This window comes from Triplophysa rosa, linkage group LG13 (assembly GCF_024868665.1).
Source record: "Triplophysa rosa linkage group LG13, Trosa_1v2, whole genome shotgun sequence".
NCBI classification, from domain to species: Eukaryota; Metazoa; Chordata; class Actinopteri; order Cypriniformes; family Nemacheilidae; genus Triplophysa; species Triplophysa rosa.
In genome coordinates this window covers 17,332,444-17,356,222 of record NC_079902.1, presented here as the reverse complement: position 1 = coordinate 17,356,222, position 23,779 = coordinate 17,332,444, and the positions used below count along the sequence as shown (strand labels likewise).

At 38.8% G+C, this 23,779-nt stretch overlaps 4 protein-coding genes across 4 annotated transcripts; 3 read left to right on the top strand and 1 right to left on the bottom strand.

Moving 5' to 3' along the window:
• Positions 1–7,482: 7,482 nt before the first annotated feature.
• On the top strand, positions 7,483–10,391 carry gar1 (GAR1 homolog, ribonucleoprotein). Its single transcript, XM_057349689.1, has 7 exons — positions 7,483–7,595; positions 7,899–8,074; positions 8,368–8,522; positions 8,794–8,853; positions 9,138–9,249; positions 9,380–9,541; positions 9,783–10,391. The coding sequence occupies exons 2-7, from the start codon at positions 7,909–7,911 to the stop codon at positions 9,791–9,793; spliced, it is 666 nt and encodes a 221-aa protein (XP_057205672.1). The 5' UTR covers positions 7,483–7,595; positions 7,899–7,908; the 3' UTR covers positions 9,794–10,391.
• Positions 10,392–11,244: 853 nt separating this feature from the next.
• Positions 11,245–14,811, top strand: adh5 (alcohol dehydrogenase 5). The gene is made up of 9 exons (XM_057349739.1): positions 11,245–11,606; positions 12,149–12,250; positions 12,752–12,893; positions 13,003–13,090; positions 13,171–13,390; positions 13,472–13,732; positions 13,933–14,068; positions 14,209–14,347; positions 14,450–14,811. Exons 1-9 carry the CDS (start codon positions 11,589–11,591, stop codon positions 14,472–14,474), a joined length of 1,131 nt encoding a protein of 376 aa, XP_057205722.1. The 5' UTR covers positions 11,245–11,588; the 3' UTR covers positions 14,475–14,811.
• Positions 14,812–15,420: 609 nt separating this feature from the next.
• eif4ea (eukaryotic translation initiation factor 4ea) lies at positions 15,421–18,466 on the top strand. The gene is made up of 8 exons (XM_057349740.1): positions 15,421–15,612; positions 16,434–16,537; positions 16,639–16,734; positions 16,819–16,882; positions 17,086–17,199; positions 17,295–17,434; positions 17,543–17,675; positions 17,763–18,466. The coding sequence occupies exons 1-7, from the start codon at positions 15,595–15,597 to the stop codon at positions 17,655–17,657; spliced, it is 651 nt and encodes a 216-aa protein (XP_057205723.1). The 5' UTR covers positions 15,421–15,594; the 3' UTR covers positions 17,658–17,675; positions 17,763–18,466.
• Positions 18,467–18,560: 94 nt separating this feature from the next.
• adra1bb (adrenoceptor alpha 1Bb) lies at positions 18,561–23,546 on the bottom strand. The gene is made up of 2 exons (XM_057349738.1): positions 22,526–23,546; positions 18,561–19,597 (listed from the first exon to the last, which is right to left on the bottom strand). Exons 1-2 carry the CDS (start codon positions 23,481–23,483, stop codon positions 19,152–19,154), a joined length of 1,404 nt encoding a protein of 467 aa, XP_057205721.1. The 5' UTR covers positions 23,484–23,546; the 3' UTR covers positions 18,561–19,151.
• Between the last annotated feature and the right edge of the window lie 233 nt (positions 23,547–23,779).

The following is a 23,779-nucleotide window of genomic DNA, read 5'->3' as shown; positions in this document are numbered from 1 at the left end:
AAACGATGACTTAATGATCAGCTTTTAACAACATAATTTACACTAAACAACAATAACTCAATACACCATGGCTGAGTAGATAAAAGTTTTCTATAATTGTGAATAATAGGCCTAAGAAGGTGCATACTGTGCAGGAAGATAAAAATACTCTCTACAATGATAGACAAAGCAAACAAAATTGCTTTTTAAGTCAATTCGCATATAAACTATTAACTATTTACAATTCTTGGACATTTTACATAAACCTATTTATTTATTTTTTCATCAGTTTGCTTTATATAATATATGATCAAATATATACAATATGATACTGCTTAATGCTATTCCAGGATAATAAATAATGAGAAATGAGCCCAGGAACACAAATGTTCATTTTACTCTGGTGTTTATTGAAATGCTTGTGGTCTCTTTATCGAGCACAACACATGGATGAGGCAGAGAGAGAGAGAGGAGACATCAAGGGAAGAACGAGAGAGAGAGAGAGGGAAGAGAGAGTAGAGAGAGAGAGAGAGAGAGAGAGAGAGAGAGAGAGAGAGAGAGAGAGAGAGAGAGAGAGAGAGAGAGGAGAGAAAAAGAGAGAGAGAGAGAGAGAGAGAGAGAGAGAGAGAGAGAGAGAGAGAGAGAGAGAGAGGAGAGAGAGAGAGAGAGAGAGAGAGAGAGAGAGAGAGAGAGAGAGAGAGAGAGAGAGGATGATAGCATTTAACATGGAACTACTGCAGATGAGACGAGCTGGCTGCAGTATGAGTGTGGGTGGAAGTGTCAGTGCTTAAATGACTCCCGTCATCTTCCTCACTGTTCACCCCCACCTCCCTTTCTTCCTCTTACGCAAGTTTACCCAACCCATCAATGCATGTGCGCATTTAAGTCGGATATGGAGGGCGTGACTTTAGCAGAAACATTTTATTTTTGATATAAAAAAATATTTTTACATAAAGTGTCTATGGCATCACACAGAGGAATGTGTGGTGTCTTGAGATGAATAAAGGTCAAAGAGTGCAGAGTGGGGTTTGTTTTACTTAGGGGTGTGAGGTTGTGACATTTTCTGCCTCAAAGCATACCAACCAATCTCTACCAATGTGCAAAGAGAAATCAAGAAAACTGTAAAGGTGACATGTGACACATCATTACATGCCATTTACATTTAGATGTAACAGACACTTTTATCCAAAGCAACCTACAAACGAGGAATTTTTAATGCAGCTGTATAAGATTCAAAGTTGGTAATTAATAATTTAACAAATAAACTGAAGTTGAAACTGAAATATCAGTTGTATGTTTATACTGATTTTTACCGCCAAGCAGAGGCCAGATGAAGACAACTCTGTTTGGAATTCTTCAATGTGGCATGACTTTGAGATACTAAGCTTGAGAGTATCTTTTTTATGGTCGAGAACCGAAACCCCATCAGCAGATAGAAAGAAACATCAACTCTTGCTGTTTCTGCTGGGTTCTGCTCTTGAAAATGTGCATGATTCAGCACTGCTGTGGTCAGCAGAATATTTTGGATAAAGCAGATAGGACCATATTTGGCACAAACACAGGGACTATTGAAACATTGATGTGACATATAATGGAAAAGTGAGGAAGACTTATAGAGGAAAAGGATATTTCTTCCAAATAGGCCCATGAGCAGGGATGCACATAAGTGGTGCGCAGGTGCGCATGCGCGACCAAAATTAAAAATGCGCTCTGTAAATAAGTTTAGAACGCTCATTTGCGTACTGACATGGTTGAAACCTTTTGATGCACAATCACTGTTTTAGACCGACTAAATGTAATACTGGATAAGATTTCCGTTTGTACTGAATGCTGCCAAATCTACTTATATCTCGTTTGTTCCCGGTGTTAAACGGGACCTGGGTGTAAATGATGAAAAATGGAGTATTGGTAGCTCCGCCTTTGTTGGTTCTGCTTTCGTTACTAGAGAAGCACGCGGCACGCGCAGCCTCTGTGAATGTCTGGAACTGCGCTGCACGTCTACCAAAACACCGCTTCTCTTAAACGTTCTAAAAGGACAAGCTGTTTAAACTTGACACTTGCACGCAGCTTGTGTTTCTCTATGCTATACTCGATCCTAGCTCCGCACCGCAAGTCTCCACGTGCGTTCCCAAGTGCAGTTCCCAGCAACCTGCCAAAAACCAAAAAGGTTGTCGTTTTAGGTTTCAAAATTGGTGTTGAAAATTAATATTTACTAATGTAAAAAGAAAAACAAGAAGAAATACATTACCATTGTATTTTAAGTGTACTTTAAAGTAATATAAATATAGTATTATCCCACTTTATTGTTTTGTTTATTGTTCATTAAAAAGTAACTACTTTTTTACTTTTATTTTTAATAGGTAAATATAATTTGTCACACTATGTGCAATGTGAGCACCAAACCGAATCTCCAGGTGCTCTCTTGAGAACCAGATAGAAAAACTTATGTGCACCCCTGCCCATGAGGACTCACAACGCACAATTCAATAACTAAGATTTTAGAGCGGAGATAAGCGAACTGCTTAAAATGAAGAGTGCAGAACATCGCTGTCTCGCTCATGCATGTTTGCTACACATGACACTGCCACTTTATTTCTATTTGAATGTTACCTTGATAACATAAAATCCATGAGAGGATTTAGTTTCTCATTACTTTTTGGAAGGACTCAATGAGTACCATCCCCTTCCCGCAGTGCCCTTCAAGGGCACAAAAACAGCATTTGGAATTCACCCAGCATTTCCAGCATTAATCAAACACCTGAATCAGCTAATCAAGGTCTTTGGGTTTACTTGAAAATGACAGTACATCCAGGTGTTTAGAGCGGGTCGGAACTAAACTCTGCAGGAAACTGCACCTCACAGAGTGAGATTCAGAACCCCCGCTGTAGACTTACAAGACTAATAAGCAAGCAATCCTGGTAATTAACTGTCTCTCCAAATGTTAGTGACCTTAAACATATATCCAATCATGGTACATAGTTCCTCGACATTTAAAGGATGCATCTATCCATAGTGGATTCTTCTAGACTAATTACAGATAGAGTGCCTTGCTCAAGGGCTCAGAGGTGATCGAATGAGCAGCTCTCCAGTTCATAGTTCACCCATATCTGTGATTATTCCTGCAAACTGTGTTGTCCTTATAGGAACAGTATGTAATTTTCGCAACTAGAGGTCAAATATTCAAAACAATAACAAAGGCATTCCTTGATCATGAGGTGAATGAGAATAGGATGACACGATGGGGTACGCAGTAAGACTCACAAATGTTCATGAATTACATAATTGAAGTTTTATAACCATGATGTTTGATCACATTTTTATGTCGTTCTAATAAACTAGCTGCAAGTTACATAATGTGTAATGCTACTACTCACAATTTTGTCGCCTTGCAATTATAAGGTTCTACCTGCATTCTGAGCAGTTTTGAGATCATGAGCTCCAAAGTTTTTACATTCCATTTGACTTCTGATAAAAACTTTTTGTTTTCTTCACATTTGCACGTAACCACAGCATTTGCAAAAAGGCTGACTTACTATTTATATACATATAAAAATTTTCACAACGCAATCTGAAATGAAAACTTTTGAAACATTTCTGTTATTGAAATCAAATAAATTATGGGAATAACAGTGGGAAAAAAACTTAAAGGACCATTGTGTATTTTAGCAGCATCTAGTGGTGTGAATTGTAACCAACGGCTCACTCCACCCCTCCCTTTTGAAGCACTACGGAAGCTGAGAGAGTACTAAAATGTCATCACAATTTCGCTTCTTTCCCAAATGAGATAACATATTTACGAAACACGTTCTGTAGAGCAGTTTGTCAATAAAGGAATACTGTAGAAACAACATGGGGACATGGCAACAACAATCCATGCAAGCAGACCCGCGCTGTATGTAAATAGAAATAGCTCATTCTAAGGAAAGAAAAACATAACCCTTCATTCAGATGCCGCTAAAATCTCCACATTGCTCCTTTAAGTCACTGAAATGATCAACTGAAAATAAATAAAAACTAAACTACAACTAAAACTAAAAAAGGAACGTTACACTGGTTTAAATGGCAATTTAAACACCGTTGGAAACATTTGATGTATTGTATGTGAAAAATAGCACTGTGCTATTGATTTTTGAACATTTTAAAGCAAAATCGTACATAATGTGCTTTTAAAAAAGGGTTAATCCGAACAATACAAATTCTGTCATCACTGACTTTACTTTACGCCATTTTAAACTATCAGCAGAACGTTTAACATTTAGGTAGCCTATACATTTTTTAAAATTTGAAATGTGTTTCAAATGACTATATTACAAGTTTATCATATTTGAGCAATACTGACATAAACATAATTTAATAATACAGGTTTGGAATCACATGAAAGTAAACGGGATAACTGTTCCTCTAGAGCCAGAGTCATCTAAGGATGCCACCAGATAATGCCTTGCAGACCGGTTCCACCTGGAAACAAATGCATGGAGGAGCAAGCACTCATCCATCACTTATTAGAGAATGAGAAAGCTAATAATACACATTATCTTCTCTGATTTTGTTGAAAGGATTGTGTGGATGAACAGTAAGGGCAGCGAGAGCATGGAAAAACCTCTCTGCTCTAATGACACTGCTATTTGTATGTATAGGTGCTTTCAGGGTATAATCTTGGCCATCATTGCGACACTGAATGAAAGATGGAAGGTGTAAAAACTGGCCGATATCAAAGGGAACCAATTACAATCCATTAACGTATTTGATTTACTAACATCAAAGTACAAAAAAAGAGAGATCTGCTTACAACTAACAATTATCTGACCTGGTGGCATGGTGTATTTTGACTTGTCTCTTATTTGTAGCCATAACATTATGGTGATATTTTTTAATGTGATCAAAGAGTCCATCTGTTGAATGTAACGTGAGTTTCATCCAAATGTCCAGCACTGGAGTGGATATACAGACACAGCATTTCATGAGAAATTAATTCAAAAAGGATACATTTTCTTTTTTTTTTAAGAACCACAGTATTCTCGGCCAACACATCCTCAAAAAAACTGAAAAATAACTCTGGGATCCTAACAGATTTGACCTTTATCACGGCTCTTCTTCCAAGCCCTGATCTAAACCCATCACTCAGTTTCCTTAAATCAGACCCGGCTTGTCAAAGCATTAAAACCAAACATAATGCCAGCTCTTATCTTGTGTGGTGAAATACCATCTCAGAATGCATCACAGCCTGACTCTTAGTATCAGATGACCTGTCTTCAGATGTCCCTGTAGGCTCAGTCCACCTTATATTCCTCACCCACTCAGAATGAACCGACTCAACCCGATCAGAGAGCGAGCATTATTTAAACAGCAGAGAGAACAGTGCACCATTTGAAATGGACACACACTTACGCACCACTTGCGTTTCTTTGACTGAAACCTCTAATCCGTGGGGCTAGCTGTCTCCTGAAGCAGAATAAAAATGCTGTTATATCATGCTGGTACTTTGTTTATATTTCATTTCAAAGAGCAGCCTGTCTTTGGAGGCCCAGTGGAAAATCAATGTGCAGAATAATGATGCAGGCTTAGGTTGGCTTGGATCTGCGCTTTGTATTTAGTGTCATCCTGAACAGAGATTGGATGCTAGCCATCTCGCAGGGCCACAGCCCACACAAGTGATTTCAATTAGTTACCGCCTATCTCTCCTTTTCTCCGTTATGTCCACAGGTAATGACACGCTAATCGTACGTGGCGGGCTTAGGCAGGCGAAGAGGGTACTATTACGGTGAGAGAATGAACTAAAAGTGTCTCATAAGAAGTGTCAATATAAGGACAAACATCACACACAGACAAATCCAAAACAAACAACTTTTTGGATTTAATGAGGTGCTTACTGGCCCATGGGCTTCCCTTAGTATGTGATTATGCCAGAGCGGAAATGTACTTACACCAAAGGGAGATAAAAGGATTTGTAAAGCTATGTAAGTACAGAAAAAGAGTGACGTAGTCGATCAATAATTAATTTACTTTGAACAGTCTGGGGCAATTAACAGTCTTTCCCCCCATTAATGCCTAAAAGGCCACATTGTCTCCTTTACCCCGTAATCTGACTGACCATTGTGACTATCACAGATTACCGAACCATGAAATCGATACAACGGGATACGAAACAGTCCCCCTGTAAGTGTAATTGAATCACATGGTTTGTGTCCTGAAATGTTCAATAGGTATTTGCAACAGCGGCAAACATACAGTAACAGGAATTTACACCGATCAAGGTTTTGAACTGTATAGGCAAATGTAAGAACAAGAAAGCATTAAAAAATACTTTTGCTTTGAATGCTGCTGTCCTAGATGGAACAAAATACTTTGGCTCTCTTAAAGATGAAATATTAGTCAATATTTAGACATTTCAGACACAGTGCACAAGGTTTCATCGAGTGCAATCTCCCTGCAACTGAATGTTAATACCACAGTGTAGACGTAAGATGAATATACAATGTATGATGAGCAAAATATGAAAGAAATTATATTTTGATGTTCTAAAAATGCATCAAATACAAATTTGTTGCACAAACCAAAATATTGTCTGGGTATGGTTTTCATCTCTGGTGTTATGAAAAGCAGCACAGCTTCTGAACTAGCATGTGTGTGACATTCAGAAGCAGTAGTCTCTCAAATTTCCAGTGGAGTTAAAATTCCGGGCACTGTAGGGTTTGAGGTCTTGCAGGTATAAACAGGATTTATATTCTAAAAGGGTTAAGGTTGGGTGTAAAGGTATTTGTGATAAAACATATACAACACAAGCTTGTAATAAGCTCCACATAAAGTGCAGTGATGTGTTTGATGTAGGGTACACTCTCTCTCTCTCTCTCTCTCTCTCTCTCTAAGGCTGTCTATCGCTCTCTCCCTCTCTCTCAGCACACTACTCAAGTTCCCATGCTGGATGCTGACAGTTGCCTGCGGCATTAGAGAAAAAAATGAGGTAGAGAGATTCGGGGGAAACTGACTTCTATTTACAGATATCGCATTCTCCGGTGAAGACCCAGGAGAGCCAGCTGTCCCTGATCAGAATCCAAATGTTCTGGTCCTTCACGACCATCTCAGCCCCTTCATAGATACTGTAATCTAAAGCTAGTTTATCGTGTGTCAAGAGTGACCTCTGCTGGTATACTCACTGTCTGCCTCCATACAGAATGTCATGTTATTTTGTATTATTGTAATAGGCAAAACATAATTTCTTACATAAAGTATTATAAAAGACATTCAAGATTTGGGGGTGTGGAAATAATGAAAACAAAAAACATGTCTACTTAGATATGATACGAGAAAAGATCCGTTAGATCCTAGCTCATTAATTCTGCTATTTTATTTACATATAGCTTTGATTTGTTCTAGTTATGAAAACCTGTACTGCATCTCTACCCTGGGAAAGTGTTTGTCCGTTATGCAACAGAAAATGAGAACAAAATATGCGTTTTATTACATGAGACGTGCGCCCCTAGCGCCCCATAACTACTTCCATGTTTACGACAGTCTGTAAACCAGGCAGAGAGAATTCGTTTACGGCAGACAGTGAAGGCACATGTGTTGCCAGTCAACGGCGTGCATTTTTATAGACCAACCGATTATCTTTGAAGGTAATTTGACTTCTCATATCGGCGCATATTTGTTTTATGGTAATCTGTAAATACTAATGGTCTGACTTCTCCACTTGGAACTGTTCGATATGCTGTGAACTGATCTCTGCTTCCATTGTAGCAGCATTCCTGTAATTTACCGTAACTGAGTGTATATTGCTGTGATAAGAAGTTCTGTCTAAATTACACCAAACCTGTAAATCGTTTTTCTGGGATTTGTCTGGAAACTTCAGTTAGATTCCTCGTAGCTCGGCATTGCTGGTTTGTGTAAACATTTATCTTCCATGTGTTCACTTCACACAGGGTTTTCACCATGTCATTCCGCGGAGGTGGTGGTCGAGGAGGGGGTCGTGGCGGCGGTTTTAATAGAGGTGGCGGATTTGGAGGTGGTAGAGGTGGCGGGTTTGGAGGTGGTAGAGGAGGTGGACGAGGTGGATTTAACAGGCAGCAGGATTATGGTCCACCGGAACATGTTGTCGGTAAAGCCGACTTATTTCCTGTCTGTTTCAAATACTTGTGTCCATACAATAGATTTAAAGTATATATACTCATTTAACTTAAATGTTTCTTATGATCTTGAAACACCTTTTAATTGGAATGTTTATGTCTAAATGCATGTCAGGTTAATACCTCAAGAAGCTGGTTGATGATAAATTACCAAAGAGCACGATTACAAATTATTTATTTTTTTACAAATTGTGCTATTCATAGTTTTGATTCTAAAATGAAAAAGTGACCTTAAACCCTTGTATTGATCAACCTAATCTTACAGCCGTCGGAGAGTTCATGCACCCCTGTGAGGATGACATTGTCTGTAAATGCGTGACGGAGGAAAACAAAGTTCCTTACTTCAATGCTCCTGTTTACCTGGAAAACAAAGAACAGATTGGAAAGGTCGACGAGATCTTTGGACAACTTCGTGATTTTGTATCCTTAAAAGTTACTGCAAGTGATATTTATTTAATGGTCTGTATAATATAACAATTTATATTATGTTTAATTTGTTAATATTTTAGTTTATATAAAATGTAATATAATAATCTACTCTACAGAGACTTTGTTGTTATTGATTTTTTGCAGAGATCTACCAATAATTAAGTTTGGGTCACATAACATTTTTGTTGCAGTTGAAACCGTCTAATCTGCTAAAATCCCCATCCCTCCATAAATATATGAAAGTCCTTAATTAAACCCTCAGTATTTTTCTGTCAAACTTTCTCAAAATATGAAGGCATCCTCATTCAAGAAGTTGCAGAAGGTAAGCTGTCATTTATAATGGCTTTGCAGTTTTTTACCATATTTGTCATTTTCACTTTTCCTCTTTGTAGATAGTTTTTACAAAATGTGTCCATTCTCATTGTTTTACTGGTGTGAAATTACTTTTTGAAAGAACAAATCTTTTAATTTGTGTTGTTTTAATATAGTGATTAAGGAAACATGGGTTTTATACTGTCCTTTCTCATCCTTTTTATTTTTTGCTTTCATTATTAGCTATTTCGATGTGTCAAATAGTACTGTAACATTTTTTAAATCCTTTTTCAGTTCTACATCGACCCCATGAAGCTTCTACCCCTTCAGAGGTTCCTCCCCAGGCCTCCAGGTGAGAAGGGTCCTCCTCGAGGAGGTAGAGGAGGAGGAAGAGGTGGGAGAGGAGGTAAGACCATTCTTAAGTTTAAGCCCTCAAAACTACATACAATACTGGTTGTCCAGTATCTTAAGTATCTCTGGTAATGTGCAGCTTTGATATCTGAAAGACTATTCTAAAGTGAGTGAAATACTTGCAGGTGGATTCCGTGGAGGTCGTGGAGGGGGCTTCGGTGGTCGTGGAGGGGGATTCGGTGGTCGTGGTGGAGGTTTTGGTGGACGAGGAGGTGGAGGTTTTGGTGGACGAGGAGGTGGAAGTGGAGGGTTTAGAGGAGGAGGAGGTGGTGGACGTGGATTTAGAGGTGAGTTAAAATTGTTGAACCTCAAAATTTGTAATAAAATCAAATTTAATGTACTGAATCTGGATCTGAAAGACATTTAGCAAAGCAAACTTTCTTTCACCTGTGGAAAACCAATTTAAAAGTATTATCAATTTGTTAGTGTTATTTACTTGGAGTGATAGCACTGTGTATTTATCTCCAGGTAATATAAGAAATGAGGTTATACCTTCACATTCAAAGAAAAAATGTGTGTGCTTTGCAGGTGGGAGATGATGAAGGTCTTTCAGGACATGTGACCTGTTTTTCATCTGCAGAGGGAACGTCCTGGGAGAACACAGAAGCAGCTTTTTTGGGACTAATACAGTCTTTGGACTGTTTATTAATGCCTCCCTTGTACAGCTGGACTTTTTACTTTTGTACCATTTGTATTTTTTCAGCAGTGGAATTTTTATTTAAATAGGTTGTTGTTTTTAGTTGCACTTGTCTGTGTGCAAGATGGCAAGTGACTCCCACAACTATAACTGGTTGGTTTTCATGTTGCTGAAAGCTGGACCAGTACCGGTCTGTCCAACATCAAGCTTGCCTTACTGTGTAGTGTGAAGAAAAAAGCCAGCTCATCTGAGATCAATAATGTAAAACTTCATTGCTGGATTGGAAAGGATGTCAGTATTTTCTACATTGTAATTCATGTTAGTTCCACACTGTCACCATGGACTTGCAAAATAAAATCTGGTATATTTGCAAACATGTCTCTGTTTTAAATTCAACTTTGTAAGCTTGTTTGGTAAGTAAGGGATGTGTTATCAGACTGTTCTGATGCACTTTCCTTTGTAATGACATGTTTGTGAGCAAATACATATCTGCTTTTATCAAAGTGTAGATTGTGTTTTGCCTATTTTTTTCTGATTAGATGACATATTCTTAGTTTTGTAATATCTTCGCATTACCTGTTAAGATAAGTATTTGAAGGAGATTTTCCAGACCCTCCTTATCAATTGAACCAAACAAAATCGAAAAAGTAATCTCTTCCTGAGAGGACTGACCTCAGCTCGAAATGCCTTAACAATCAAACGTTATGCTAATAATTTACTGCCTATCAGTAGTGATGGCGAGATGAAGCCTCGTGAAGCATTGAAGCTTTTCAGCCAAGTGGTTCACAAAAGGGTTCATTTCTCGAGGCTTCATTTGCTCACAATACCATCTGGTGGCCAACGAGTGTAGAACAGGCAGATACATTACAGATGTGCCTGATGTGGTCTGTGATGCACTGCACTTTGCGCCAGTTAAGGCTTAGAAATAACGGTGAAGGAAAAAAAAATCAATTTCCACCTAGACTCATCTATTTATATGAATATAATGTGTATTTTCTGGTGGTATATAATATAATTATTGTACTAACATTTATGCATTTGGCAGACGCTTTTATCCAAAGCGACTTACATTGCATTATTTATACATAGGCATGTGCAATCCCCTGGGCTCGAACCCACAACCTTGCGGTGTTAACGCAATGCTCTTACCACTGAGCTACAGGAAATCAATTATTTGGCATAATAGGCAGAAGGGGCAATATTATTATTGTAAAACTGGAAAGTGTCTGGGTTTAACTGGGCAGAGGGCAGTGAATGTGCTTGTGGTACTTGGTTTATATAGCTGTCAAAATGTCGCGTCAAGATTCGAACCGCTTACTGAACTACTCGGGCGGAAGCGAGGCTTCAGACGTCATCTATGACGTCATTGGTCTAAAGCGATACAAGCCTCGATACGCGCTTCACTGAAAGCTTCCAGGATTTCTCGACACACGCTCCGAAGCCTCGGCTCAGAACGTAACATCACTACCTATCAGGTATCAGAAAGTCATTGATGCTTTTATTTCGATTGAGACGTTTGGTTGGGTATAAGCAATCGTTTAGTCTTGGACCAATGACAAGCAACAGCGCTGAGTCGGCAGAGAAAAACGACGGACTTTGTTCAAGCGTGGCCTGTTCCGCCTCTCTGATTGGCTGTTGAAAGTGTTATTCAGTTTGCCACACCCCTTCTTCCCTTTCTCTCGCGGTGGAAGAGAAGCATGGACACAACCGGGAAAGTAAGTTGTCAGACAAAGTTTCCCCCAATATGTGATGAAATAATTATTTTTGGTGTGTGTTTAATGTGCGTAAATTTCTACAAAGCGTCGAGTGAAAACATGCAATGCCTTTATTTCGAAATAAAAGGTTGCAATGTAGTAGCACTTGTGCTTAACAGGAGTCCAGATTTAACTGTTAGGTGCACAAAGATCCATTGTGCTACTTTGACCTGTTTTCGTTGTTCTTGTTTTCTGTGTTCTGATATGCTACAGTGTATTCGTGTGTATTAATTGCGCTTTGTCTTTCGCCCACTTTTCAGCGTAGACTTCAGACAGCATATAAACAGAAATAGAGTTTTACCATATGTCGCGCATATTCTATGTACATAGACTTTATTTATCTACATAATGTTTGTAATTTGTATCGCGTCTTACTGCATCTTGATCTGCCTGAATGCATCTGCATACACAAGACGAGATTAGTTATTTGACATAAAAATCTTGTATAATCTTCATTTATATGGATTTATTAATGAACGACTTGCTTTCCAATTAAACTACAGGTGATTAAATGCAAGGCAGCTGTGGCTTGGGAGGCTGGTAAGCCTCTTTCCATTGAGGAGGTGGAGGTTGCTCCACCCAAGGCCCATGAAGTTAGAGTTAAGGTAAACCATTAATCTGAACATTGTACCTCTTTATAGAAACAAAAGGTTATGTGGTATCAACAGACACTTGTAGATTTGCCTTTTAAAGTGATATACAACTCTGTTTCTGTCTTTCATTGGGTGTCACACTTAGATTTGGTGTCCATTGAGATCTTTGATTTTGAGATGAAGAATTAGATATTTTGAGACCGTCTCATCTCAGTACTACCCTATTGTTCACCATGCTTGACTTAGTCTAAGTGTTATACGTTAAAGTTGCAACGGCTTCTGCTAAAGCTGTAATAAACCGGCTTGCAACTGCACCCTGTCAAAGTTCCATGTTTTGTGACAGATTTACATCTGGCAGGTGCACAGAGGTTAAGTTTTGACCCAGCTGTCTTGTCTCAAGCATATTTATGCAGAACTGTGTAGTGAAAGTAAAAAAAACCTATACATTCAAATTAACACAGTTACAGAACTATTATATTGTCATACTACTTTTAAAACTGTGTTTATCTTCAGATCCATGCGACAGGTGTGTGCCATACTGATGCACACACCCTGAGCGGAAGTGACCCTGAGGGGATGTTTCCTGTCATCCTGGGACATGAGGGTGCAGGCACTGTCGAGAGTGTTGGAGAAGGGGTCACCAAATTCAAAGCAGGCAAGTTGAAATACTTTGATCTGTGAAGCCTCTTGTGAAAGGCATTTCAAAATGTGAGTGGTGTTAAGACTTGAGCAGGATTCCTGAAATTGTCTTATTTCTTATTAAGGTGATGTTGTAGTTCCACTGTATGTACCCCAGTGTGGAGAATGCAAGTTTTGTAAGAATCCCAAAACCAACCTGTGCCAGAAGATCAGGTAATCATGCATATATTATTTACATTTACATGTATGCATTTTTCAGACCTTCTTATGAATTTATTTTTGTACACATTTAGGGTGACCCAGGGTCAGGGTCTGATGCCCGATAAGACCTCCAGGTTCACCTGCAAAGGCAAGCAGATCTTTCACTTTATGGGTACCAGCACCTTCTCCGAGTACACCGTAGTGGCCGACATCTCTCTGGCCAAAGTAGATGAACAAGCTCCTATGGACAAAGTGTGTCTCCTGGGCTGTGGGATCTCTACTGGATATGGAGCTGCCCTCAATACGGCTAAGGTATCTGCTGTTCATTTTCTCTGTATTACTAGATTATAAAATGCTTTAAAATGTCCCATGCTGACTCATACACCCTATTAGGTGGAAGCTGGTTCTACATGTGCTGTTTTCGGTTTGGGAGCAGTGGGCCTTGCTGTCATTATGGGCTGCAAGTCACTCGGAGCCACCCGGATTATTGGCATCGACATCAACCCAGACAAGTTTGAAATTGCCAAGAAGTTTGGAGCCACTGAGCTTGTGAATCCCAAGGACCACAGTAAGCCAATTCAGGAGGTGCTGGTGGAGCTGACAGATGGAGGAGTTGACTATTCCTTTGAATGCATCGGAAATGTTGGAATTATGGTAGGCCACAGAAACGGCATCTATTTAGTTTGGGATGAATACAAAGATGTGTAATTCAGCTGCGCAAGGGTCTATTGGAGATCTATGTTGCCATGGTGACTCAAAAATGTGCACTTTGACTACGTAATTGACCTGTTGTTTAGTACAGCTTGGCTTTAATAGGATGACCATCATTATTGACCATTTGTCTTGAATTTCAGAGAGCTGCTCTTGAGGCATGCCACAAAGGCTGGGGAACCAGTGTCATCATTGGTGTGGCTGGGGCAGGTCAAGAAATCTCAACCCGCCCATTTCAGCTGGTTACAGGGCGTACATGGAAAGGCACAGCTTTTGGTGGTAGGTGGTTTTCTTTTATTTCCTGTTCTATTTTCTAATTTACTGATCAGAACTCGTTGAGAGCCTGGTATATAATAATATTGATTTACCTGATATAGACAGTCCACTGCATACAATAATGCTTTTCTTTTGTCTTTAAGGCTGGAAGAGTGTGGAAAGTGTTCCTAAGCTTGTGAATGACTACATGAGCAAGAAGCTGATGGTGGATGAGTTTGTCACTCACACTTTGCCCTTTACCCAGATCAATGAGGCCTTTGATCTGATGCATGCTGGGAAGAGGTACATGCATGTTTTTACTTCTTGCAATATTTTTGTTTATGCAATATGAGAAACAATTAACATCTAATCCAAATGTACTTTTGTCATGTGTGTCTCCCACAGTATCCGAACAGTACTGCAGTTCTAAGCATCCACGAGTCACTAACACGAGCCTTATGTTTCCTGTCTTGCCATGAAAATAACAAACAAAGCATTTCAAATCTTTCTTGTTACTTTGTACTTACAATGGTGACTATTTTGTTAACATTTGTTTTGGAACTGAAAGTACTTGTGTGTTCAGTTCCAGTTACACGCGGAATAAATATGGTTACAAAATATAAACTCTCTGTGCTTCCTTTTGTTTATGATTTTTTACATTTGATGTTTGTCGCAGTGGGAATGGCACTGCATTGAGTCAAATTCTGTAATAATGCGGATATACATCTGCTGTTCGGTAATAAATCATGCTTGTTTATACATACTCTGCTTGCTTTAATTCCTTAGAAGCTATGAGATTAACATTAATCAAATATTTTGGACAGAACAAAATTCAATTCAAATAATTTCGTTAAGAGAAGTCATGGCAGAATTCTGCTTTTAAGAAGCGTTTTCCCCATAAACACATCTGCTCTTCTTAGTCATACAGTAGTATTACATGCGATTAAAGAAATGTATAGTATGAATGCATACATTTATTCGTTCAAACGAAAACATGAATATCTTCTCGACTTCAAACGGTGGGAATCTCAATGCATTGTAACAAAGTCCCTTTAAGACAAGACTCCACACTCGGCAGCCTTATTTGGAACGTCTCCGGGCAGCAAGGTCTACCTGAATAGGAAAAGACCGATATCTTTAAAACTGCTTATTAAGATATAAATAACAATAAAACAACATACTGCCGGCTCAACAATTAAATCTGTCATCAGCCGTACCATAAATATAGTTTTTTATATGCTTGAACTGCACTAAAAACAATTTCCACGCTGCTTCAACCTTCCCCTCTAGCGAATGGCTCTTTTTAGTAGAAGGCGGGACTTCCGTCGCAAGAACTGCCGTACTGAGCGTTGTGCTTCCCCCATTGAGGCGTCTTGTATATATCGACAGTCTTTGATTTTAAACTGCGATCATTTCTCATTATGGGGAGTGGAGTCCAAATTTCACTCCTTTAGGGGGCGCTGTCTGGGCGCGGGCTGCTAGCACACTCACGTGGTCGGCCAATCAAATGTGTTTTCACGCACGGGGAAGACCCTTCACATTTATAGAAGATGGCGACTGCTGAACTGGTGAGTCAAAATAAGTGCTCCTACAAACATTATTGTGAATATGTTTATTGACATTACTGGCAGTATCGACTGTTAAATATGATTTATGTATTCGGGGTTGATAAGATGGCTAAAAGGAGTAGATTTACTGAGGTGTAATGACAGCAGACAGTCAAATGAGCTGATGTTTTTATTATTAGCTCTGTCGCACATATGCGTGTTAAGAATAACATTAAACTGTTAATAGCCATTTAAGTGTTCACGGGTTTTGTAAAAAAAGAAAAGAAGCGTGAACTTATTTCATGTTTGTTTTGAGAGTTAGACATGTTGTTAAGCGATTTGTTTATCTAAAATCCAGACCTATGGCTTGGTGATGTGTCTCTTAAAATGAGGAATGTCACGTAAACAAAATCCCTTTATGGACACGACGCTTAATTATCACCAGGGTTAGTGAAATGTCCCATATATTTCACTTCTTCTGACCAGAGCTCAAATTAAATTTATAATATAGTGTAATAGTTAGGTTTGGGCAAATCACAATGAAACAGTCGTTCCTAGAGAGATCACTGATAAAACCTGTGTCAGGTTTGAGAAATGTTTAGTTAGAATGCTATCTGTTTATTTTTGGAAACAAACATTTATGACATATATATATTGGAATGAGCTTTTTAATATTTGTCATTACGTAATGGGAAAACTGCAGGGTGTGCAGATTGACTAATGTATGACTTCCTCTGAATTAGACTGTGGCATTTTCTCTGAAGTGCATCACTTTTAAGTCACATATGAGCTGTCACGAGTTTTGGTAAAAATATTTGCTGTTCTTTCTCTTTTCATTGTAGGAAAATTCAACAAATCTATCAATTTCAGAAGAAGAGAAAAACGACGAAAACAGGCAAGAGATTGTGAGTCTTGAAGATTATATCAAACATCCTCTGCAGAATAGGTAAAGTCACCCAGATCACATTTCATTTCTCATTTCCATAATGAAGCCAAGCAATCGCAACATGTCTGAGAGAGTGATCTTGATTTTGTTGTTGTTTGCAGATGGGCACTTTGGTTCTTTAAAAATGACAAAAGCAAAACATGGCAAGCTAATCTCCGTCTCATCTCAAAGTTTGACACAGTGGAAGACTTCTGGGCGTGAGTATTTATACACCTTGTGTCCATGAATCACAAACCCCTCTGTTTAAATTAACCTGTTTTTATATAATCTTATGCTCCCAGGTTATACAATCACATTCAGTTATCAAGTAACTTAATGTCAGGATGTGACTATTCCCTTTTCAAGGTAAGGCAGGTGATGTTTAAATGTAAGTTTGAGTTCTTTTTTTTAGCATTTTATCTCACACAAAATATCATAATCCTATAAGACTCTTCTGTGATTGTTTTTATTTATTCTTCAACTTGATGTAAGCAGAGAGTTTACTGGGCATTAGCGCTGACAGGGTTGTTTGTCATGCCGTGCTGATCTGTTTACTGTTTTTGGAGCAGGATGGCATTGAGCCCATGTGGGAGGATGAGAGAAACAAACGGGGCGGCCGCTGGCTGATCACCCTTTCTAAACAGCAACGTAGAGCAGATCTGGACCGCTTCTGGTTGGAGACGGTAGGTCCACAATCTCCAGTTTTACCGCTTTAGCTGAAGAATTGATATAGTGTATGTAATTCCTGAAGTCTGAAATGTCTGCATTTGTTTTTTAGCTTCTGTGCCTTGTGGGGGAAGGATTTGATGACCACAGCGATGATGTCTGCGGTGCAGTCGTCAATGTGCGAACAAAAGGAGACAAAATAGCGATATGGACGACAGACTATGAGAACAAAGATGCTGTCGTACATATAGGGTAAATAGTGTCATAAAATCATTTTGACCATAGGAACATCTAGGTCATAATCTTTTAAAATTATAAGGTTAATATAGCAAACATATCTGTAAATCGTTTTATTTACAGGCGTGTTTATAAGGAAAGATTAGGTGTGCCATCAAAGGTCATCATTGGATATCAGTCACATGCAGACACAGCCACCAAAAGTGGATCCACCACCAAGAATAAGTTTGTTGTTTAAGGAGCCTTTCATAGCACAGTGGGTCACGTTCATCTTTTATGTTTGGTGTAATTGTTTTTTTTTAAATGTTTATAATATCTAACAGCTATTATTATTTAATTGCAGATGCAGTAACAAAAGTCAGAATCTGTCAAATCTATAATTTCACCTGAAGAGATGGCTTATTGCATGTTTGAAAAGAAAAAGACAAACCTTCAAAATCTTGACGGGAGAGTATATTACGATCAGAGGAATATTGTATTTTCAAATTGTACAGTGTAAATACAGAACCATGTTCGATTTTTTAAATGTCAGTGTACTATTAATGGATCTTTTGCTGAGATGGGGATAGAGGTGTGCATTCAATTCAATATACAATTGTTTTTGTTGCATTGTTTACCTTTTTATGTTTAGTAATCGTTACTAAATCTTAAGTTTAATTATTTATTTTTATTCAGTCTTTTCTGCTTTAGATTAAATGCCTTCATGAAATTTGTAATCACACAATTTTTGTATTGCTGCGTGGGAATGTTAAAGTTTCATACTTTTCTGTTCAAAGACTCTGTATTTTCAGCCTTGTTCTACATTCCTCACGTGAAGTGTTCAAGTTAGTATTAACAATTTGTCTCTGGTCTGCCTTTTTCCTAAGGGGTTTCATTGAGTAGTAAAAACACAGAAACTCCTGTCTTGAACATGGGTGCTTATGAAAATGATATATGAATACTGACTGTAAATAAAATGTACAATGCGTTGTCTATACCCAGTGAATGACCTCTGAAAATGTATCTGTTGATAAAATAAATCTGGAAATTATACGTAACAGTTTTCTCATTTTGACTAACAGCTAAACTTTTCAGCATGCCTTGGCTCAAAAATGCTCTGTACTTTCAATCAGTCTAAATAACTGCTGTGATATAAAAACATTTGTAGTTGTTCATGCTTCAGTAAGATTTTTCAAAAATGTTGAAGTATTTAGTGAGAGAAAAATAATAGATCAGAAAGTCTGGCAAAATTGCTTTAATGTTGGACATTAAGAATGCCACAGTATTCACAATGTGCTGTACATTAGCGACATGCTGTATATAAGATTGAATGCAATAATTTGGGATATGGATTAAAAATCTAAAAGATCTGTGATCCACAGTGTTAAGGGAATGCATTGCCATACCACTGAAAGAAATTGTATGTTTTCTTAACATCACATGTACAGTGTCCCTTAAACCTGAATGACATCCTTGAAATAACTCCTGAGAAAACCCACCTGAAAAACGTCAAGGGGTGGGCCTATGTTTTTTCATCCTTTTTCAAATGCCTTGTCATTTTGTACGTTAGATGGTTGGCTGATTTTAGGATTGCTTGATGCTTTATAAGCTGGGGTTTTAAAGAGGGGTACATCTCAATAAAGCAGAAATCAGTAGAACTTTTTTCAAAGTGACATATCACACTCCAAGTCCACATCCTAATTGTTTTCTTGCACTTGAGGGCAATCTCCTATACCTGGCTGATCTCTGTGACCTAAGACCTAAGGCTTGGGTCTTCTTCAACAGGCTCAAGATGATGATCCAAAATACTCTCAGATAACACTGAAGGTGTCCTGCTCCGGGGGTGTCGAGGTACATCGTCCTGGAAATGCGACAGACCTTTTGAGTGGTAACTGGGGCTAGGGCTGGCAGAAGACAGGGTCCTTTGGCTTCCATTTAGGTAACTGCCGTAGTTCACGGAGTCCTTCGAGTCTTGCCGTGAGTAGATGGAGCTGATGTGTGCACTCTGGTAGTTATAAGCTCTCCAACCCGGTCGCCTCCTGTGGTGACATCTGCATTTGAGGATGAGGGCGAAAGCGTTCTTGAACTCCCGGCTGTAGCAGGGATAGATGATAGGGTTCAGGCAGCTGTTGAAGTAACCGAGCCAGAAAATGATTTTGAAGATGGTGTCAGGAGGCCGCAGGCTGACATTGAATGAGACTGCAAAGAAAAAGTACAGCAAGGTCAGAAATTTATAAGGACCAACTGCATATTTTTTTTTAAATGTGGGGGCAAGAGTCCCCCTTCCGGTTTTATTTGTCATTTAATATTTTCAATATTTAATAACGTTCTGTTATTTAATTATGGGTGGATGGGTGTTTGTCTTGACAACAATTCTGTCGAAGAAATAAACGAAATAACTAACTAATTAAATACAAATGTCCTTAAATAAACCTAACCCTGACCCAAGTAAGTTGACCCATACCGAAATCTTAAATTGAACTATTCCTGCAATCTGATTGGTTGGTAGAAATAATGTTGATATAAATTTTCTTCCAGAAACAACACTGATAATATTATACTTGGCAAAATCCTAGTGACTAATGCAGTTAACTTTTTTGTCTTTTAACAAGTAACCTCCATGAAAATATTATTAACACTGCAACATAATTGTGCCCTCTGTCGGCAAAACTATCGCAAACAAATGTTCTGAAGACGAATGCATGCTACTCGCTTCAGTCACCAGCAGGTGGCAGCAAAGATTGCTTACGAAATGTTTGTGTTAACGCACATTCGAGTGAAAATAGTTTAACTTCAAATAAAATTTTAAATAGATATATTTATTGTGAAAGGAGACTTTTAGAGATGTAGTCTTGTAAAATAATTCCTATTGGATAATAGAGTATAGTTTTCGCTGTAACTCTTGATAACCAAAGTGGCCTTTTGAAACAGTTCAGTCAGGGGTTGTGTTTACATCAGGATGGGAATTTGAAAAATGTAATGGCAATAGGATTAGACAGTGCTGAAATAAATTAATCATGGGCGGTTTAAAAGATATTTAAACTCAAGCTTTTACTGAGCCTGGATAAAAAGCTTGCAGAGTGCTTTATGTTATAATACACATACACTATGCACCATTAACATTTCAAAACAACCCATAGTGCTTTTGGTGTATCTTCATAAACTTTTTAAAAGGATTAGCGTCACAAAAGATTTTCTGTAGACTGGGATCCATCATCTGGGAGGCACCTCAATGCTGCGGCCCTATTGCATCGACTCACCACATTCAAAAGCACCATGGGAACCATGAGACTTGGCCAAAAAATTGAATGCATGAGTGAAGGGCCAAGTGACTAAATAAGTGACAACGATCTATCTAAAAGCACACATAAATGGATCTCACATAGGCTTTGGTTGATTCCAACAACACCAAAGCAGCTCACTTATCCAAACATGTTTCATTCTGACCCTCCAGCTCATTTATTTTAAGTTCTTAGATTTTCTAGAAATGAACTCTTCTTGAATATAAGATTCCAAAAGGAAGCAAACAAGTATAAGACATACTGTCCATATCCTTGCATCCTGTTTTCCCCTCTGGTCTACAGTCCAAGTGGCGTACTGGCTTTCACTCCATTGTCTAGTTTGACAGGTTTGGAAACATATCAGTGATTTATGTAACAAGACACGTGCATTGTTAGCAAATGTATCTTGTGTGTCTATTTCCTCAGCAATACACGAGTTAAAATGATGGCCTTCTTTAGGTGTGCAGGTATAGCAGTTCAAACATACTCAAACTTTTATCCTTATCTAATCTTTAATACAAACATCACATCAAGTCATTATGGTAAAACATCTTCTGATGTATTCCTTCACAGTTTTTTTCTGTTCTCTATAACCATGACAACAACACACATTATTATTCTTTCCACATACGCCAGTTCCTACACCAGAACCAAAGCCCCAGCTTCGGGTTTTTGTGTAAACACACTTCCATTATCTAAATAAACTTTTAAATAGAACGCAACCACATACTGTAATAAATTTAAGTGAAGCTGACCTCCACAGCCACACTAATTAATAGCCTACAGACCTAAATAAACATGCTACTGTTTTTAGCTTTTCAAATCCATTTGCCTAATTAGGGACCAAGCCAGCTAAACTTCCAAGCCTTCTGCCCTGCTCAGATAACCCTGTCTGGGATAGGAATGCCTAGTATGCTAATTCATTAATAATAACCTGCCTTTCTGTCTGTATGGCTGTGATCCAGGCCTCGTTCTCATACTCCCGGTTGTGGCGGTTAAGCGATGGATACAGCGGACCCCACACTGGCCCCCATGAGAGGGAGTAGGAAATAAAGTGCAAAAAGATTTACTCTTCTCTTAACCCCATGTCTGTAGTCTTCCCACCGCAGCCTTCCAGCAGCAGAAGGCTTATGGGACAAATTACCAAGTGGTTTCTCACATCGTGTAAAGGCCATTCAGATGAATAACTGAGTTTTTGTGTGGTTTGTTTTTTTCCAATTGCCTTTCCATTTCATAGCAGATAAGTAAGTTGTACCTCTCTGGCCAAACTTATGAGACATTCATTCTAACGGCAATCGCTGTAATAATTGACTCTCATCTTTCATTGTTTGTTAAACATTAAGCAAAAAAGTAATAATGAAAAATTATTGTTCCCTGTGATGATTGTTTATTTTAATTACTGTATGCTAATGTCACGATCCTGTTTGTGTTTTCCATGGTAGTTTGGAAAACACAGACAGGATCGTGACCGCTAACCTTACACAGATCTTAATTAAATGAAAATAAATATTGACAAGCCGAAGTTAGCCTAGGCATCAGTCCAAACAGGATGATGGACAGGATGTTTTCCCAAAATAATGTAATTTATGAAACTACTACTTATTACTAGTAGTTATTGTGCTGAAAATTGTTTTACTGTTTTTCCTGAAATAATGTGGGCTAATAATAATATATTTAATGGCATGTTTCCATCTATATAGAGGGAATGTTGTGCTTTTTGTAGACAAGACAGCAAGTCATGTTCAAGTGAAATTTACTTAAAAAATAATACAGACACCTTGCTGAAGCAAAAACTTCTAACCTCGGTCTCCCCAACCACTGCGCAGCCATGCGTAAAAAGACCTACCAATTGGTAATGTGAGGAAGAATGGTAACCAGCACAGCGTAAACATGCCAACCACGACCCCCAAGGTTTTAGCTGCCTTCTTCTCCCTCGAAAACTTCAAAAGTTTCACAGTCAGAGAATTCCTCCCCTGATGCGCGCGACCCCTGGATGAGCAACCGGTGTCCTCATGCATCTGCGAACCCCTGTGAATCCTTAACGTTATTTCACCTGAATTCATCGTCTCTGTCTTCACACCGGCTTCCAAATGTCTGGTCGTGCGTTTGGCCACTACATAAACACGACAGTACATGACCAGAATAACAATTAAAGGAATGTAGAAGGAACCAAGTGATGAGAACAGTGCGTAAAAGGGTTCCTCGGTTATTACGCACACCGTGTGGTCCGGTGACGGGGGCTCCTTCCATCCCAGCAGGGGTCCAATGGAGATCACCAGAGACAGGATCCAGATCCCGAGCATGGCCAGGATAGCTCTGCGTCCCGTTACGATATTGGGGTACTGCAGAGGATGGCTCACTCCGATATAACGGTCAATGGAGATTACGCACAGGCTCATAATGGATGCGGTGCAGCACAACACATCAACGGCTGCCCAGACATCACAGAAAATCCTCCCAAAGACCCAGTAGCCTACTATCTCCAATGTGGCTGATACGGGTAACACGGTGGTGCCTAGGAGCAGGTCGGCGATCGCGAGATTGACGATTAAATAATTTGTTGGACTTCTTAAGTGCCTGTAACACACCACTGAGAGTATCACCAAGATGTTTCCAGCCACAGCGAAGATTATAAAAGTTCCCAAAACCAAACCGAGTGGAACAGCACGAGACAGGTCAAGAAGATCGTGCCCTGTGCCATTTAACTCTGACGCGTTGGAATAGTTGTAAAACACCGGTGACCATTCACGGGCATCCAAGAAACTGGTTTCCCAGTCTTCATCTTCATTTTGTCGTTTCATCATTGCGAAAAATATTCTCCATTTCTTACACGTAGATAGACTTTTTGAGCAGTGTAATATTTTGATTTAGTGAATAATAAATGAGTTATATTAAAAGAGCATAATCTATTGATGCAACAGTTGTCATGTCTGAAGTGCTCTGGCATGTAATGTGAAATTAAGAGTCTCTGTCCCAGGGGTGAGGCGTTAATACCGCCCATCCCTCCTTCAGTCCAAACGCTGAGTGTACTTTTTTTTAAGTTGCCAAAAATGCTGTAAAACTGTAGAAACGATTGTAGGAAGGTAGAGAATTTTTCATT